Source organism: Mya arenaria, chromosome 4 (assembly GCF_026914265.1).
Source record: "Mya arenaria isolate MELC-2E11 chromosome 4, ASM2691426v1".
NCBI lineage: Eukaryota > Metazoa > Mollusca > Bivalvia > Myida > Myidae > Mya > Mya arenaria.
In genome coordinates, this window is record NC_069125.1 from 22,299,920 (window position 1) to 22,318,766 (window position 18,847).

The 18,847-nt window shown below is 34.7% G+C and overlaps 1 protein-coding gene across 1 annotated transcript in view; it reads left to right on the forward strand.

The window, feature by feature from the left end:
• The first annotated feature begins 1,135 nt into the window (after window positions 1-1,135).
• The window catches only part of LOC128231914 (uncharacterized), a 39,511-nt gene continuing 21,799 nt past the window's right edge, over window positions 1,136-18,847 (forward strand). Inside the window, exon 1 of the mRNA XM_052945162.1 lies at window positions 1,136-1,459. Within this exon, the coding sequence (XP_052801122.1) occupies window positions 1,399-1,459 (61 nt within the window). The 5' untranslated portion in view covers window positions 1,136-1,398. The remainder of the gene's footprint in view (window positions 1,460-18,847) is intronic.

Consider the following 18,847-nt stretch of genomic DNA (forward strand, 5'->3'; position numbering starts at 1 on the left):
TTCGGGAATGCCTTTGTTGCTTTAAAATTGTGTTTCGTCATGCGACTTATTGATAAATTTTGTTATAAAACAAAATGTCAAGTAAACAAGTACACCTCGAAATAATATCATTCATCCCTAATGCAGCAAATTATAGTATTGTAGTGTTATAGTATTGTAGTATTTTTGATATCGCACATGTTTATCATTTGAGTGCACGGGTGAAAGGCTATGTTCATTCTTTATCCATCATGACTATAGTAAAGGCAGAGGAATGTCGACATTTTACAGATTAAACACATATAAATCCACACAAAAATGTTGTCATAACTCAGAGATGTGAAGATCATAGTCATATAAATCAACTTTTCACAACAAATATCATGTTTTAAACCACCAAGCTTTTGTAAAACTCCAACATTTTTGAGAGCAAATTTACATAGATGGAATCGGAAGATAATCCAATACCAATGAACGCTGCTTCTATGCACTTTCCAGAAATGACCAAAATCAATTCAAATAATAAACCGTTAAGTTTGGTTGATAGGCCGTTTTAAGGTGGTAACCCGAACATTTATTGATAACCCCATTTTAAGTGTCTGTTGTCTCTTGACGTTGAGCGCCTGGAGGATTGGCTGCTGAGTCCGTCCCTGTTGTTTTCATGGTATACATTTTAAAAAAGGGCGGTTATTTAGAGAGTACGTACTATTAATATTGTAATGTAAATGCAATTGACTACCTAATGTATGAATAGTGGGTTATTCTTTAACACAAACATTGGCTAAGGAGGAAATAAATTATGGACGAGCCAGAATACACATTAACCTTTCTTATTATTTTGGTCTGTTGAAGATTTTTAAAAAGAACAGTAAATTCTAGCTTTCAAAATAATAATAGAACTCATTGTATGGTATTTCAACCAACTAACGCTGTTGCCTTTATTAGCCTAGCCCCACAAAGAAACATTATTGCGGATAAATACACGGTACATTGCCATGTCGACAAGTTTAACCCACACGTGGAACCTGACACTATTGAACGCAGAATGCAGCGCATGGTGTTGAGAAGCTCATAGACTAAGCAATTGAATTTGCTCTCTCCCTTAGCTTGGAAATCAAGTGCTAGCCAATCCAATAACGTCATTGCGCGGGGTTGTGCTTGACGACATATTTTAGCGTGCGTCTATATCAGGCTCTGTTAGGACTGCTCAAGTAGTAGAGCTTCATAAACAATAATCGGTTTAACAATAATAGAATAATTAGAATTCCAGATCATATAAGATTAGATGTACCAGTAGTTAGGTCATTTCTCCGAAGAATAATAAAAGCAGAACGTGCTCAGAATATTTCCAGAAAAAAGCAGAAAAGGACGTTCATGATATAAACTATTATCTCTTACTGAAAACAAGTGGATGTTACAATGAAACAACTCCTGTTCCTGGTGATTATTCACACGTTTTGTGGACGTTTCTGCATTTTAGGTAAGACAACACTAAAAATAGCCGTATATGTATGATTGTACCCTTATGTATATAGTCACAAATCAGTGTTATAAAACTCATTTTGAAATTCTCACACATATTTTAAAACTTTAAAAACTACTTCATTTGAAGCGCTTGTTCTTTAAGGACTGGAGATTAGTTTAATCCTATACATTGTTTCTCAAGTGAATTTTAATGAAACATTTAAAGTGATAACCGTAATCAACTAAATAACACCACTACTTTCGACAAGTCTCACATATACGCACAATACAACGGCTTGCAACCATTTCCCATAACTTAAAATTGATACTGTCGCATTAAGGGATTTCTGGTCCAAATTAGGAATCACATTTTTCGAAATATTATCATCGTTCGCACTCAGAATGCGTTGCACTATAATAACATGTAAATAACTGATTTTCGCCAAAAGAATAACTTTGGGACAAGTATCGTGTGACGTGATATATTTTCTATCAAAATAGATATGATGTATTTGAATATACATTAAATATATATCATATATATATATATTGTGATAAAGGGTGAAACATTTAGAGTATGCGTTGACGTTCGACTTGCTATTGAAACTAGAAGGTATGCTAGCGAAATACAAAATGAAAGACTGTGCAAATCATGTATTACAAATCTGAATAAAAAATATCACTTATTTTAATCTGACAAGGATATTCACGATTTTCTGTCGGCAATGAACAACTAAAAATCTATTTGAGCTCCAATAACACACCAACTTCATTATATCGTCTAGGATTTAAATCTTTACCATTATATTACATGTCTGAATTAATGCCATATGGAAAAATGTATCAGACATAAAAAAGTTTACTCTTGTTAACTCAATGCATTTAAATATTTTGTTTGGCTATACACTTGTATTATTTTTAACGCATTTTGGTACTCTTAAAGCTGCACTCTCACAGATTGAACGTTTTGACAACTTTTTTATTTTTTGTCTTCGAACGAGCTAATGTTTGCAAAAATGCTTGGAAACCAGTTATATAAGACTGCTTACAGAAAATTAGATCGATATCTATATAATTTAAGTTTAATGTCGATATTTATTCATCCTTTTCGGTAGATTTAAACAATTGCTTTAATTGTGGTACATGTTATTTGGTAGTAGGAGTGCATCTTTAAATCTGCCGAGTCTCAGTGTTATCTTTTTTACTGTAAAATAAGCTATGACCCAGCAAACATCTGTTATAAAAAATGCTTCGACAGAGAACAATTTCATTATGTGTTGTTGTTTTTTAAGTTTTGTCACCTCTTAAATTACACTTTTTTATATATGTAATGGAATTACAATCGCTTCAACAAAGGAACAATTGTGTTATGCTTTTATAATTTCTTGCATCAAATCATGTTACGCTACTAATGAATTTCTTACGACGTTCCGATCTCTCTTGCTGTCTTTAACATTTCTAAAATATCTTGGAAGCATAAACTTGACTACGTTTCACTACAATTCTAATCGAACACTATACGTGAACAAACAACAAGCAGTAAATTGTCCCAGCAACACCACAGTTGTTTATACCATCTATATGTTTAAAACAATAGTACTGAAAGTGAAATTATTTCTTCAAAAATGATAAAAAATCTAGGGACATGTCCATTATCCAAACAGGTTTATTATAGATGACAATGACAAACATATGATCGAGGAAGACACACGCAAGACAACAAATACATGGTGCATGTATAGTGTATTGTATGAACAAACACATGGATAAACAGAGGAAAAATAAGGGACAAACAATATTGAATTGGTTTCCCACTTATATACTTTTAGACGAAATTCAGCAGCTTTACATATTGAATTTCATCAATGCTCGCATTGAACATGCAATTTCTTTCAACGCATGGACATATACCTAAATTAATGTTCTTTAACCGAATATGATTAACAATAAACTCTTAAGTATTAAATTTAAAATAACAGCGTTCATCCTTCACCGTACTGGTGTTCGTTGGAAACATACAATAATAACATTCACCAGTCAAATGTCTAGACGAAAATCAACAAAGGTACAAATTAAATTTCAAGATTAGCAAGAGGGAGCATGGCTTTACTCTAATACATGAGCTGATTCCAAAAGTATTGTTTAAAGAATGTTGGCAGAAGGAGAAACTATTTTCCCTTAAAGAATAAGATTAAAATATTTAGGTGCGAAAGGAGCATGCAAACATATTTGTCTCGGCCGTTGGGTAACGCTAAAACAGCGCTCCCTATTTTACATTAAATAATGAAGGACACTATGTACATGAAAAATTGATTTTAAACTCATTTTAAATCTTAACTTTTCTAATTCACTTCACAAATATTAGGAGACGCCTTTATAATTTTGACCACATAACATCAACTCATATTTGAATAAACCAAAGTACTTGTACACAGCGAAGAGGATAGCATGATGAGCTGTGTACATTTTATTCAGTGCACATATCCACACTCAAAGTGCAACCCTATAATTTATTTCGAAACGTCTCAATTGTTGTATAACTCAAAACTACCAGTTTGACCATTACAGTATATGTTGGGACGTTTTAACTCTTTGAACGGCGAGCAATTTATTACTTGCTAGAATGCTCTTTCATAAAAAGGTCTGGTGAGCTGGTGAGCGTTTGACTCTTCTTTCATATCAAAGACAGAGTAAGAATACACATTGAAAGATCAAAAGTATCTTCCATGGCTGCTCGTGTAAGAAAGGTTCATCCCAACCTGAGCGTAGGGTGTTTTGCGGAAACGAGGCTTACCGACCGATCTTACACGAGCGGCTATGGTAGATGCTATTCTCACACTTCAGTTAAACAAAATCAAGTAAACATATATATTTTTCGCTGGAACTCTTTTGTGCGTAGTGAAAACAATTTGCGTATAGATATGTGATGTTTCGTCGTAGTTATGGATATGCGCGCTGTGATTTAGATTATGTAAATAATCAAATCGTTCTCGAAATAGTTCTGAGGAGAGTGCAGCATTATTTCTTGAATTGAGCGTGAAAACTTTTTTATGGTGTCATTTGAAGCGAGAAATAATTAATTATGATTTTAAATAATGCCACAAGACAAGGTTTCCATGGTGCTACAGACGATGGTCTTCAACAAGGGAGGTAATTGTGTAATGACAATAAAATAGGAGTTCCATATGGGTACTTGTTTTGTATTAGCCCGTGGGCAAGATTATAAGTATCTTCAAGATAGGTTCATTCCGACCCGAGCGTAGAGTGTAGTGATTCAGATTATGTAAATAGTCAAGTCGGTCTTTAAATAGTTCTAAGGAAGTAAGTGAAGCATTTTTTCTTGAATGGTGCGTAAAAAAAATATGGTGACATTTGAGGCGAGAAATAATTAATTAGCGTTCTAAATAATTATTGTCACACGACAGGGTTTCTATGATTCTACAGACGACAGTCTTCAACAAGGGAGGTAATTACAATGTGATGACCGTTAAAAAGGAGTTCCATACGGGTACTTGTTTTATCTTTGCCCGTGGGCAAGATGAGAATTTCTAGCATGGTTAAATTTTTGGATCTACTTATCTGATGTGGGAGAAAAGTCACAAATGTTAACAACAATAAATGACAAGATGACACGTGTGTCCTTATTGAGTAAAACAATTGTCATAAACGATATATAAATACCATTGTGACCTAATTCCAATTTAATGATTTATATCAAGTCGTTTCCTCATCGCTCATATTTTATCTAAATATAGTTTAATTAGTGTTACTTGTATATGTCTTTACAAAAACCAACAGTGCATCACAAGTTTTAGTAAATATCCGTTCACGTGGCTTCTAGAAAATCACGGCCGAAAAAATGTAACCAACATTTACACCGACGATGTCAAATGAATTAAAAGCTAGACCACGGATTTCAGCTTATATAATAATAGTAATCATTGGATGCATCAAAATGAAATCGAGTCCTCTGACTTATAACACAAAGTCGAAATGTTCAGACATATTTAGATAATTTTGCCTATTGTACATTGTATATTTTGTTGACGAAAAACCGCATTGCATATGCCATATGGTTCGTAAATCGAAGTATTCCTAAATCACAATTTTATCAAAAAGAAGTGGAAATTTCTTTTTAATATATGTTCAGTTTGTACTCAACTTGTTTTAATTTTATTTCAAAAAAATTGAACTCAACACATAAAACTCACAAATCTTAAACGAAGGTGATAGTATTGTTTGCAAACAAAATGTATCGAACTGAAACACTGACTTGATTCTGCGATTTCTTGTGTCATATCATGTGTCGCCATTTAAACAAATACTTGGTAGTTTGATCCATGATCCTTGCTTCAGCCGTCGTGTTAGATATCATATTTGCTCTAAGTATTTTCAGGATAGTTACGGGCTTTCTTTTGGAAAATTTACAAAAGTTTGTAAAATTGGACATAACTTTGATACCAAAGGCAATTTACGTTAAAAAACTATCATCGGTAACCGCTTATCAGACGATGTTTCAAACACAATCCATGCCTTTTCGAAAGAGGAGAAAAACACGGCTCGTCCAATGTTTTTTCAAGCTGCGCACGGGTCCAAATCTTTCTCCGTATTGTATAGGACAACTTATTTATTCCAAATATTCTAACGATTCTAGGAGTTCGGCATGTATAACCATATTTTTATAGTTCTGGTCCTGCATTAAATAGCAAATGTATACTTATTTAAATTAAAGATGATGTCGTTTTGTTTGTATGTAAAAAACGACAATTGATTATTGTTATTACAGAGTTTGTATGCCACTTTAACTATAGAGCGTCTGTCGATTCCGATTTACATTCGGAATCTTTTCGGGCGTTTCTAGACTGGTACCCTACGTGACTTTTTGGTAAAAATCTAAAGACAGGTATGCGCTAATTCGAACCAGGTGCTCGTCAGTTGTCCATGTCAACGAAATGGCGGCACTTGCACCAAAGCAATGAGACGACAGGGAAAAAAAATGACAAACAACTCTTGTTAACGGATTGATTTAACAAGATGGTCGCCTAGGTCTATTTATCTCAGTCAAGGTCCTTGATATCCATTTAAGACCACCTGGGTTATCGTTTTGGCTCGCAGCTTCTGAGACTGAAGTCCTTAATCTAGCCATGCGGCCATATCATATGTTTGGAGATGCCCTGGAATCTTTTAAAAAATGGCATAATAATACATCTGTTCAGGGGTAGTCAATTGTATTAACCCATATTTATTAGCTTTATCATGCTCAGCTATATTCAGCATGTGTATACCACGTGATGAATTGCGTCATAAATGCTACGTCGGAAGGCAATATTTTGCTTCGAATGAAGACTTTAAACGAAGATAACTTTACTATTTCTTTACCATTTTAAATGAAAAATAGCGCAGTCTACACCGCATACGGAGCCCCGCATTCGCATCTTTGATTTAAGTCTTCATTTTAAGCAAAATGTTGCCTTCCGACGTAGCATATATGACGTTAAGCAAAATATATTCATTCTTCTAGAGCCTGAATGTCACATGATTTTTGTCCAGGTATTAAACTTAGCTGAGCACACTCATTATCATACTGTGAAAGCCTGTAAGTATATATGAGTGTATATGAGTGTAATTAGAAAGCAAAGAAATAATTGTGATGGTTACCGGTACCTTTAATTCGAAATGGCTTTTAATCTTATGAATAGTTTTTAGCGCCTGTTTTTACCTTCATTAAGATAATAACCTGCATTTACAACCAATGAAATATCAGTATCAGCTTTGAATAAGTACCATGTGTACAAATTGACATACATGAAATCATGAAAACATGAAACAGTCTTAAGTCATTTAGAACAAGACATCAACAGATACAGACCAGGGTTCTTTGCGTGACACACAGCATGGTGAACCTTATGGCATTTTTTAATTATATAATGCATGGTCAAGATACAGCCCAGGCAATTTTCAGTCAGGACGGATGCACTTCGGCACTAACTTACAGAAACGCCATTGTAAAAACTATGTCTTACTATGTACAGGACGCGGGCTCGCCAGCATATTAGATACAATCTTAATGGCTCGCTTTGCCGTTCTTAATTATTAAGAATTTATCGCACATATTCTAACTATTGCTACATCATTATATTTGCATTTTAAGTACAACTCACAATATTTGAGTTATTATTTACCTTTTTATCTATTAATTTAAATTATGACCCCAAAAACATATTGAAGAGTGAATAAGACAGCTTAAAATAGTTTCTTAATAAATGTCTACGAAGAATAAAGTTAATCTTTAAACAGATTAAAATTCAACAAATCTTCAAAAATCTGCATGCTGGCAGTCAACTAGTCAATGTAATTAGATATATTTGTGCATTTGGCTGCACTTAATGAACACTAGACATTTAAGCACTGATACCGTTAAAGACTTCTTACATTGGAATGAAACTTAAAACGAACCTCAATGTTTGTAATATTTACTGATATATACATGATCAATATTATGATATTAAATGTGTTTATAAACTTGTCCTAGACTATGATATTATAATACTGAATTTATGCAATTCAAACTCTAAGACGAGTAAGTCAACACATTATATTTATTGTCAAATTGGAATTACAATTGTATTTTGTATGTATACTTTTGACAAAACATATAATGCTCATTGTTTGCAATTAATTTATAAGCTCCAAAATAAATTTCCAGTTGACTTCTGCTGTGATTTAAACCCAGAACTCTTTCTACATAGTAAAAAGTCTTGTTCCTAAAAACTACAGCTGCTTTGTTAAGAGAAGCATGGAGCAGTGACTTTCATGTAAATATGTTATTTCATACCAGAATAGTAACTAAAAATCCTTAATAATTGTACAGTTATGAGGAGCATACAGTCATTTCATCAACCACCTATGCAGTGATCAAGCAGACAATATCTCCCTGCCACCATGTTCTTAAAACACTGTTTCTGAAATGCATTTATTATTTTTCAATGTCCATCTTGTTTTATTTAAATCTTTAAAAGAAATGAAGTCACTTGATTTGAATCATCATCAGGACTGGTGATATATGTGACAGCAATGATAACCACTGTTGGGAGATTGTTGTTTCATTGAAGAGTTTTTGCTAAAAAGGAATGGAAGGGTGCTCCGTTCTGTACTTTTTTGATAGCGCCCATCTGCTCTCATGATGGAGAGCAATATGTGCACCCTTCTGCCCTCATGATGTGGAGCAACATGTGCTCCCTTCTGCCCTCGTGATGGAGAGCAATATGTCCCCCTTCTGCCCTCATGATGGAGAGCAATATGTGCACGCTTCTGTCCTCATGATCGAGAGCAATATGTACACCCTTCTGCCCTCATGGTTGAGAGCAATATGTACATCCTTCTGCCCTCATGATGGAGAGAAATACGAAAATCTTTCTACCCTCATGCTGGAGAGGAATATGTACACGCTTCTGCCCTCATGATCGAGAGCAATATGTGCGCCCTTCTGCCCTTATGGTGGAGAGCAATATGTACACCCTTCTGCCCTCATGATGGAGAGAAATACGAACATCCTTCTGCCCTCATGATGGAGAGCAATATGTGCACGCTTCTGCCCTCATGATCGAGAGCAATATGTACACCCTTCTGCCCGCATGATGGAGAGCAATATGTGCACGCTTCTGTCCTCATGACCGAGAGCGATATGTTCGCCCTTCTGCCCTCATAATGGAGAGCAATACGAACAACCTTCTGCCCTCATGATGGAGAGCGATACGTGCGCCCTTATGCCATCATGATGGAGAGCAATGTCACACATATATACTTCAATGAATTAGACTATGATAGTCCATGATCATTTCCATTATTTAACATTTGCTTGGCGGTTTATATATGTTTTAACTAGTAGAGATATTTTACAGAAACAAAAATAGCAGCAATCAAAAGAACTATTACAACAAATCCTTTTACAGTTATTTAACGGCTGGTACTAAAGCATATAATAATCATGTATCATGTAAAGTAATGATTTTTTTTCTCTGAGCAAATGCGTTATACACGAAAATAGAAAGATTCTTTAAGAAATTAGTATGATCTGTATTCAGCAATTTCATGGTTTTAAACATATTTGGATTAGTACGATTATATCTAGGAATATATTTAGATCTAATATTTGTATACAGGTTGCATTCACCCAAGAAATGAAATTCGTCGTCTAAGACATGACAATGTGGGCAAAGTCTTTGTTCCAGATTTGTATTATTCCACCTTCCAAATTCTATATATAAACGATGCGACGATAACTTAACTGGCTTAAAGCGATTCTGAATTTCTTTACATTAACACACTTAAGATAGGGTTTTAATTCAATATCAAAAATATTTCTATAAAATAAAGATCATGAGGAGTCTGGCAATCTGCTGTTTAATTTTTGAACATAAACATCTCGTATTATTTGCTTCAAAAATGACACAAAACTTGAAATATCACCAACGACTTGTGCAAGCCAGACGTGATAAAACCCCATATTACTCAATATTGTTTTAACATGAACTGCCCAGTTCGTTTTATTTGGGAATTTTACAATATCATTAATCATTACATTATAGATGGTTCTTATATAGTTATCATTCGGCATACTTAAAACTTTAAGCCAGTATTTAATATTCTGAACAGATCTGATCTGCCCGTCTATGCATATACAACGTCATTTTGTGTGTACCGAAAGTACATATTTGATGAATTGGGTGTGTATCCTTTCAATTGGCAATCGTTTTGAAATCCCCAAACTTCTGAACCATATAATAGGATAGGTCTAATAGGTTTGTCAAAAAGTTCCAATCTATGTTCAGGTGTTATATTAGTAAATTTGTTCAAATATTTGCTTAATTTAAAATTGCTTTATGTGCTTGACAAGATAACGTTTTGGTAGCATGCATAAGTGAACCCCCTGAGCTCAAGACTGTTAAATGTGTGTTTTGTTCTGTTTATCCCTCTTATCTAAATCGTTTTCCGAGAAAACACAGCCCGACCTCTGTTATTACTGTTAAGGTGAAAGTGTTTACCTTCTGTTTGTACGAGGGTTTTCAATAAAGTTTTTCGTCCGTGCTTTTACCTGAATTATTTTTAACGACTTAAGAAACATTTATTGTAAAATGTGATGAAACATCTGTACCAAAATCCGAGCTCAATCACAAAACATTTTGGACAACCCTCATATAAATACAAGTGTATACATTGACCTGCTCACCTTACACCTCGTTAACAGACGTCTCCTTTTTGTTTTCTATCAAACTGATTAACAAAACAAGAAGTGTAAATTACATTAATCACGTATGTGTGTTGGTCTTATAACGAGTATCTAAAGTAAATATAGTGATCATATCAAATTCAATTCAATTCAATTCAACATTTTATTGCATTAAACATATCAGACATGTTTATAGCAAATACAAAATACATACATGTGCAAGGCATGGATTTAGAAACAAATTGTTTTAACAGAAGAGCAAAACATTTGTTTATGGATACAAACAACAACATCCTTATTAATTTCTTAAGATGTTTGCATAGTATATAAATTTTGATAGATTAATTAGAGATTTATTTGAATTGTTAGATAACAAATTAATAAACTTTTGCTTTGTTGGCCACGTGTAGTAATATCTTTTAATTTATTTGGCTCTTAAGTCTGCGTATTTCGGACATATTAGTAAAAAGTGATATTCATTTTTCAATCATTCTTTGGTTGCAGTAGATGCATAATCTTTGAGATCTAGGTGTATTAAAGTATCTACCACGTTCAATTTGTAGATCATGTGATGAAACGCTAAATTTTGACATTGCTTTGCTAAGTTTTGAATCTTTTACATCATAAAGGTAATTTTCTATCCGAAATGTATGTTTAAAAAGACAACATGTTTCAAGACGTCTGAGTTATTTATAGATGAATACCAGCTTTGGTGATAATTATCTAGTATACGCTGTTTTATAACAAGATGTTTGAAGATGCTTAATGTCATCATTTGCTGTCTGGATGGAGCTTGCATGTTCTTCAAACTTGTCGCTTATGAAAGAGGATGCAGTTTCTACATCCGCTACTCGTTTGTCGATTGAATCAACTTTGGTTTCTAAGTCGTTCAGTTTAAGGTTCATTGTGGTCACTAACTTTTCCACATTTTCAAGTCGAGAAACACTTGATTTTATTTCTTTAATATCTTCCATAATACTAGTAGCCCAAGGTGGTGTTTGGGCAGTAGGTTGCATAGTACCTTGACTGACCGGGTTGAACTGGGTTGTAAAAGAACTCGGTGGGGATTGCATGTAAGGCCCACAAACGCTGGAAAATTCATATTGTTCATGCTACGGAGTGTCGGTGAGTCAAAGACAAAATATTCAGGAGAAAATTGCTTGTGTAAATGGTTCTTTACGCGTTTAGTTTTTGAATCCGTATCCGTGTTTTCACTCGAGGTCTTTGTGTGCGGATTTCTAAAACCAGTAAAACCAGTTTTCGGCTGGTCGCTGTGGTCACTCGTGCGCTGTATACATGAATCGTCAAACAATGAAGATATTTCTTTTCGCTTTTTCTTCTTATTTGAGTTTTTATTTTGAGGTTTTGTTTCGGTGGCATGAAGTATATCCAAAGCTTAGTCCAGAAAACACTTTATTTTACATTTAATTCCAAAGAAATCACGGAGCCTAAAATCCATGCCCTCTCCGCTAAGGGGAGATAACTACTCCAAATACTTCAATCATCCGTACTTAAATAATTAATAATAATTTCTACACTGAACTTTGAAGGAAATCGACCTGAATCACTGAATGATTGAATGTTTTAGTATTGCAGTTCATGAGTGTTTGAAAACATTGTTCAGTGCACGGTAAGTCCTGAGAACTTAACGACTTCTTTGCACTGACCAAATGTTGTTATACACAGACCAATCGCAATATCTAATGTTTATATTTAGATTCATTGTTTGCAAAGATTTTCTGCGATAATCCATCTATAACGCTGAAAAGAACACTTTCAAGATAAATTAACCGTGTAAACACACATTCGGCGTTTTGAACAGAGGCAGCATCAGTGACGTCACTTGTTTTGTCGACTTCACATACATTATACCTTAATAAATCATTTTTTTAACCAATCACATGCGTCATTTTTGAAATGTCAGAGTTATTACGAATATATTGAGATATCATCGGAAAATGAATGCGATTGGAAGAATATGCATTCATATAAACTACAGTCAAACCAAAGCCGGACCTAACGTGAGCGACCCCGGATTAACTTGGAACACCTCGGATTAAGAGATATCTTGATCCGGGGTGGTCCAGGTTATATTGAGTTGACGGTCCCACGACGGTCTCAAAATATCGGACATTCCCGAACCCAACATGGACCCACTATGATCAACTCGGATCAAAATTGGGCCAACACGGATTCACCCTGTTCCAGCACGGCAGCGTCACCCCCCCATCTAACGGCCCCGGATCACCAACAGTTACAAACAGTTTAAATTTGCCGGAATGGTATCCCGGACCATCCAGGGTCATCCTGGCCGACCAGGGCTGTCCCTGATCAGCCCGGACCTAACACGGATCTAATCCTTGATCGGCCAAATTTCATTTTGGGACAATCGGTGACAATCTCGGAGGTCAGTGAGACTGGGGCTTTCAGGAAGCGCACGACAATTTAGATAATTCACAAAATATATTTTTGAAGGCCTAAAACTAAGTATTTTTTGTAGATTGATGAATTATGGTCGCAATAAGTAACTCATCCATACATAACATTCCTTGACGTCTGTTCACCTGGGAGCACACTTAAAACCGTTCTGAGTGCTTTTATTTTATTTTTATTTAAAATATTTATTCTCATTTTTTAGCTTCTATGTTCTAATATCGTTCATGCCACAAGTACAAATATTTGACATGCGAGTTTAGAGTCAAGTAGGTTATACTTAAAATAATGATAATACATTACCTGGATTGTTCTAATATTCTGTATATAGTGCTTTTACGTCCCATTATATTGATCCGAGAAATAATAGCCATGTGAAGGAAATATCAGATGACAACGTTACCGTAGAGAACTATAATGAGTCTTTGTTCTTTTGTATTGTCATGAATGGAGCATGCCCCATCTTCCATATGAGATGAACAAAGATGTATACTGAATGAAATACTGTTTAACGCCTTAACAAAGCACACCAGAAGCTTTTGTGTCTGTCTAAAGTTTCAAGATTTGTTCACATACTACGAAGTAAAGGTATGTACAGTAAAACACTTGATGGATCGGCAAAGATTTAAATAAAATAATTCATCTCGGCAAACCATTAAAACAATCTGAAATTCTTCAGTTTTAAATAAAGTAGAAAACAGTTTAACGAATGCATGTTTTTACTTTTAGATGTTAAGAATCAACATTTAAAAATAAGATAATTGTCCCTTGTGGCTTTGCTCTTAAAACGATTTGACATTGCTTAATTAAGACATTAAATAAAACATCAAAATGTTGATATAATCCCAAGTTGGAAAATAAATGATCCGCCTATTTAAGGAAGTATGCGTTTTAAGACTCCGTCATTGGAAATATCCAATTATACGGGTTTTGTTATGGGTAAAATCGGTCTGTTGAATAAAAACAGTAAATTACTTTCACGAAGAAGATTACTATCATCTTGTTGTTAAGCCTCTTTGAACGTGTCAAATATAACATTGCTATCCATTTTGCGTTCACTTTGACAATAATGTTAATAGACAAAAAGATATGTAAGAATATATGCCCATATTTTCTGATGCTTTCTGTGTTAAGCCGACGTCTTCATGACGCTCACCTCACGTGAGTCAGACCTCTATGGTTGCGATTATGGTCGTTAATGGCGATTTGAAAGGCAATGCTCAAACATAACTTAAAAAAAAAATAAAAAAATACGTCATATGTAAAATTCCGATCAAGATTTCGATTATTCGCTTCTGACGTCACATTAAAGATGAACTCTTACTCCCAAATAAGATTTACCACAATTGATTGTATTGTTTTAATATTCCAAAAAGGATGAATTAATGTCGAAAACACTGGCTGTTATGAAGGATACCGAGTTTGATTTGAAAGAAACGTGCAGAAAACACGGTATTTCTATCTCGTGAGACTATAGTAGACCACAGTAAATCTTTTAGCATTCACCAATCTAATAGTTTTGCGCTTTCTGCTATTAAATACACGGTGACAATCTTGTTACCAGTAATTAATATTTTCCATAAATACATTGTTTTTACAGTCAACACTGATGTTTGTTGTACATGTGCATGTATTGATTTTGAATAAGAGTGTCACTTTAAAGTCAGTGATGTCAATCAAATACTATGTGCGATGGTCATGTGCTGGATATATAATTATACATGTACACAACTCAAAATTTCAGCAAAAATGCAAACTTACGATTAGACAGCAACAATATGGCGTTGAATCAAAATGCTGTGCGTTGTCATTGCTTGTCAGTATAGTATAGTGTGTGAACTCTCTCCATTGCTTGTCAGTATAGTATGTATGGTATAGTGTGTGAACTCTCCCTGTTGCTTGTCAGTATAGTATAGTGTGTGAACTCTCTCTATTGCTTGTCAGTATAGTATAGTGTGTGAACTCTCTCTATTGCTTGTCAGTATAGTATAGTGTGTGAACTCTCTCTATTGCTTGTCAGTATAGTATAGTGTGTGAACTCTCTCTATTAATTGTCAGTATAGTATAGTGTGTGAACTCTCTCTATTGCTTGTCAGTATAGTATAGTGTGTAAACTCTCTCTATTGCTTGTCAGTATAGTATAGTGTGTGAACTCTCTCTATTGCTTGTCAGTATAGTATAGTGTGTGAACTCTCTCTGTTGCTTGTCAGTATAGTATAGTGTGTGAACTCTCTCTGTTGCTTGTCAGTATAGTATAGTGTGTGAACTCTCTCTATTGCTTGTCAGTATAGTATAGTGTGTGAACTCCCCCTACTGCTTGTCAGTATAGTATAGTGTGTGAACTCTCTCTCTATTGCTTGTCAGTATAGTATAGTGTGTGAACTCTCTCCATTGCTTGTCAGTATAGTATGTATGGTATAGTGTGAGAACTCTCTCCATTGCTTGTCAGTATAGTATGTATGGTATAGTGTGTGAAGTCTCTCCATTGCTTGTCAGTATAGTATGTATGGTATACTGTGAGAACTCTCTCCATTGCTTGTCAGTATAGTATGTATGGTATAGTGTGTGAACTCTCTCTATACTGCTTGTCAGTATAGTATGTATAGTATAGTGTGTGAACTCTCTCCATTGCTTGTCAGTATAGTATGTTTAGTATAGTGTGTGAACTCTCTCTATACTGCTTGTCAGTATAGTATGTATAGTATAGTGTGTGAACTCTCTCCATTGCTTGTCAGTATAGTATGTATAGTATAGTGTGTGAACTCTCTCCATACTGCTTGTCAGTATAGTATGTATAGTATAGTGTGTGAACTCTCTCTATACTGCTTGTCAGTATAGTATGTATGGTATAGTGTGTTAAGTCTCTCTGTTGCTTGTCAGTATAGTATAGTGTGTGAACTCTCTCTATTGCTTGTCAGTATAGAATAGTGTGTGAACTCCCTCTACTGCTTGTCAGTATAGTATAGTGTGTGAACTCTCTCCATTGCTTGTCAGTATAGTATAGTGTGTGAACTCTCTCTATTGCTTGTCAGTATTGTATAGTGTGTGAACTCTCTCTCAATTGCTTGTCGGTATAGTTTGTATGGTATAGTGTGTGAACTCTCTCTATTGCTTGTCAGTATAGTATAGTGTGTGAACTCTCTCTATTGCTTGTCAGAATAGTATAGTGTGTGAACTCTCTCTACTGCTTGTCAGTATAATAAAGTAGAAAACAGTTTAACGAATGCATGTTTTTACTTTTAGATGTTAAGAATCAACATTTAAAAATAAGATAATTGTCCCTTGTGGCTTTGCTCTTAAAACGATTTGACATTGCTTAATTAAGACATTAAATAAAACATCAAAATGTTGATTTAATCCCAAGTTGGAAAATAAATGATCCGCCTATTTAAGGAAGTATGCGTTTTAAGACTCCGTCATTGGAAATATCCAATTATACGGGTTTTGTTATGGGTAAAATCGGTCTGTTGAATAAAAACAGTAAATTACTTTCACGAAGAAGATTACTATCATCTTGTTGTTAAGCCTCTTTGAACGTGTCAAATATAACATTGCTATCCATTTTGCGTTCACTTTGACAATAATGTTAATAGACAAAAAGATATGTAAGAATATATGCCCATATTTTCTGATGCTTTCTGTGTTAAGCCGACGTCTTCATGACGCTCACCTCACGTGAGTCAGACCTCTATGGTTGCGATTATGGTCGTTAATGGCGATTTGAAAGGCAATGCTCAAACATAACTTAAAAAAAAATAAAAAAATACGTCATATGTAAAATTCCGATCAAGATTTCGATTATTCACTATATACTGCTTGTCAGTATAGTATGTATAGTATAGTGTGTGAACTCTCTCCATTGCTTGTCAGTATAGTATGTATAGTATAGTGTGTGAACTCTCTCCATACTGCTTGTCAGTATAGTATGTATAGTATAGTGTGTGAACTCTCTCTATACTGCTTGTCAGTATAGTATGTATGGTATAGTGTGTTAAGTCTCTCTGTTGCTTGTCAGTATAGTATAGTGTGTGAACTCTCTCTATTGCTTGTCAGTATAGAATAGTGTGTGAACTCCCTCTACTGCTTGTCAGTATAGTATAGTGTGTGAACTCTCTCCATTGCTTGTCAGTATAGTATAGTGTGTGAACTCTCTCTATTGCTTGTCAGTATTGTATAGTGTGTGAACTCTCTCTCAATTGCTTGTCGGTATAGTTTGTATGGTATAGTGTGTGAACTCTCTCTATTGCTTGTCAGTATAGTATAGTGTGTGAACTCTCTCTATTGCTTGTCAGAATAGTATAGTGAGTGAACTCTCTCTACTGCTTGTCAGTATAGTATAATGTGTGAACTCCCTCTACTGCTTGTCAGTATAGTATAGTGTGTGAACTCCCTCTATTGCTTGTTAGTATTGTATAGTGTGTGAACTCTCTCTATTGCTTGTCAGTATAGTATAGTGTGTGAACTCCCTCTACTGCTTGTCAGTAAAGTATAGTGTGTGAACTCTCTCTATTGCTTGTCAGTATAGTATAGTGTGTAAACTCTCTCTATTGCTTGTCAGTATAGTATAGTGTGTGAACTCTCTCCATTGCTTGTCAGTATAGTATGTATGGTATAGTGTGTGAACTCTCTCTGTTGCTTGTTAGTATTGTATAGTGTGTGAACTCCCTCTATTGCTTGTTAGTATTGTATAGTGTGTGAACTCCCTCTATTGCTTGTTAGTATATAATAGTGTGTGAACTCCCTCTACTGCTTGTCAGTATAGTATAGTGTGTGAACTCCCTCTACTGCTTGTCAGTATAGTATAGTGTGTGAACTCCCTCTACTGCTTGTCAGTATAGTATAGTGTGTGAACTCTCTCTATTGCTTGTCAGTATAGTATAGTGTGTGAACTCTCTCTATTGCTTGTCAGTATAGTATAGTGTGTGAACTCTCTCTATATTGCTTGTCAGTATAGTATAGTGTGTGAACTCTCTCTATATTGCTTGTCAGTATAGTATAGTGTGTGAACTCCCTCTATTGCTTGTATTCATTAAATATTCAAAACACTACACGATCCTATAGATGCATTGCTTGTACACTCTGTAATGTAGTTCTGAAAACATGCATGTACTCGGACAAGAAGTGCCACTTTCGCCACCTCTCTTCTTTTGTTGTATTGTTTTAATCAAATCAGATACAATAGTCCACTGAAATAGAGTTGCCTTATAAGTAAACAGGCTTATGATTATCTACAACGGAGAAAATAGAAAGTAACTGAGTATGTTAGCACTTTTGGCGCACACCGATCTAGCTGTGTATTTTCGAAGTTATCCGTATCTTACAAAAAGTAAATTACAACAACAATAAACCATAAGCCGAAAAGCGAGACATATAATTGTAGGTTCAGTTATGATTTGTTGATGACAAGGTGCTTTATTTATACGATAATTCAAGAACAGGTTCCTACTTTGACAAATTGAACGTTATGCCCTTTTATCGCAATCTATTTTTATGTTCTAATAAGAAAATTGAAGGAAATAGGTCGTTACCATTTCATAAAGAGGAAAATGAAATGTTCGTGATAGTATTTATTTTCATCGTATTTCATAAAACGGCTGTTTCCCTTCTTTAGCTGCAGAAATGATTGTCAATGATAATGTCACAGTTGTCAGATAAGATGTAACGTGATGCTAACTGCATATGCTTTCTCACGAGTTTAAGATGTTTGCGCACACTCTTGTTACAAAAATACGATCTTCTACA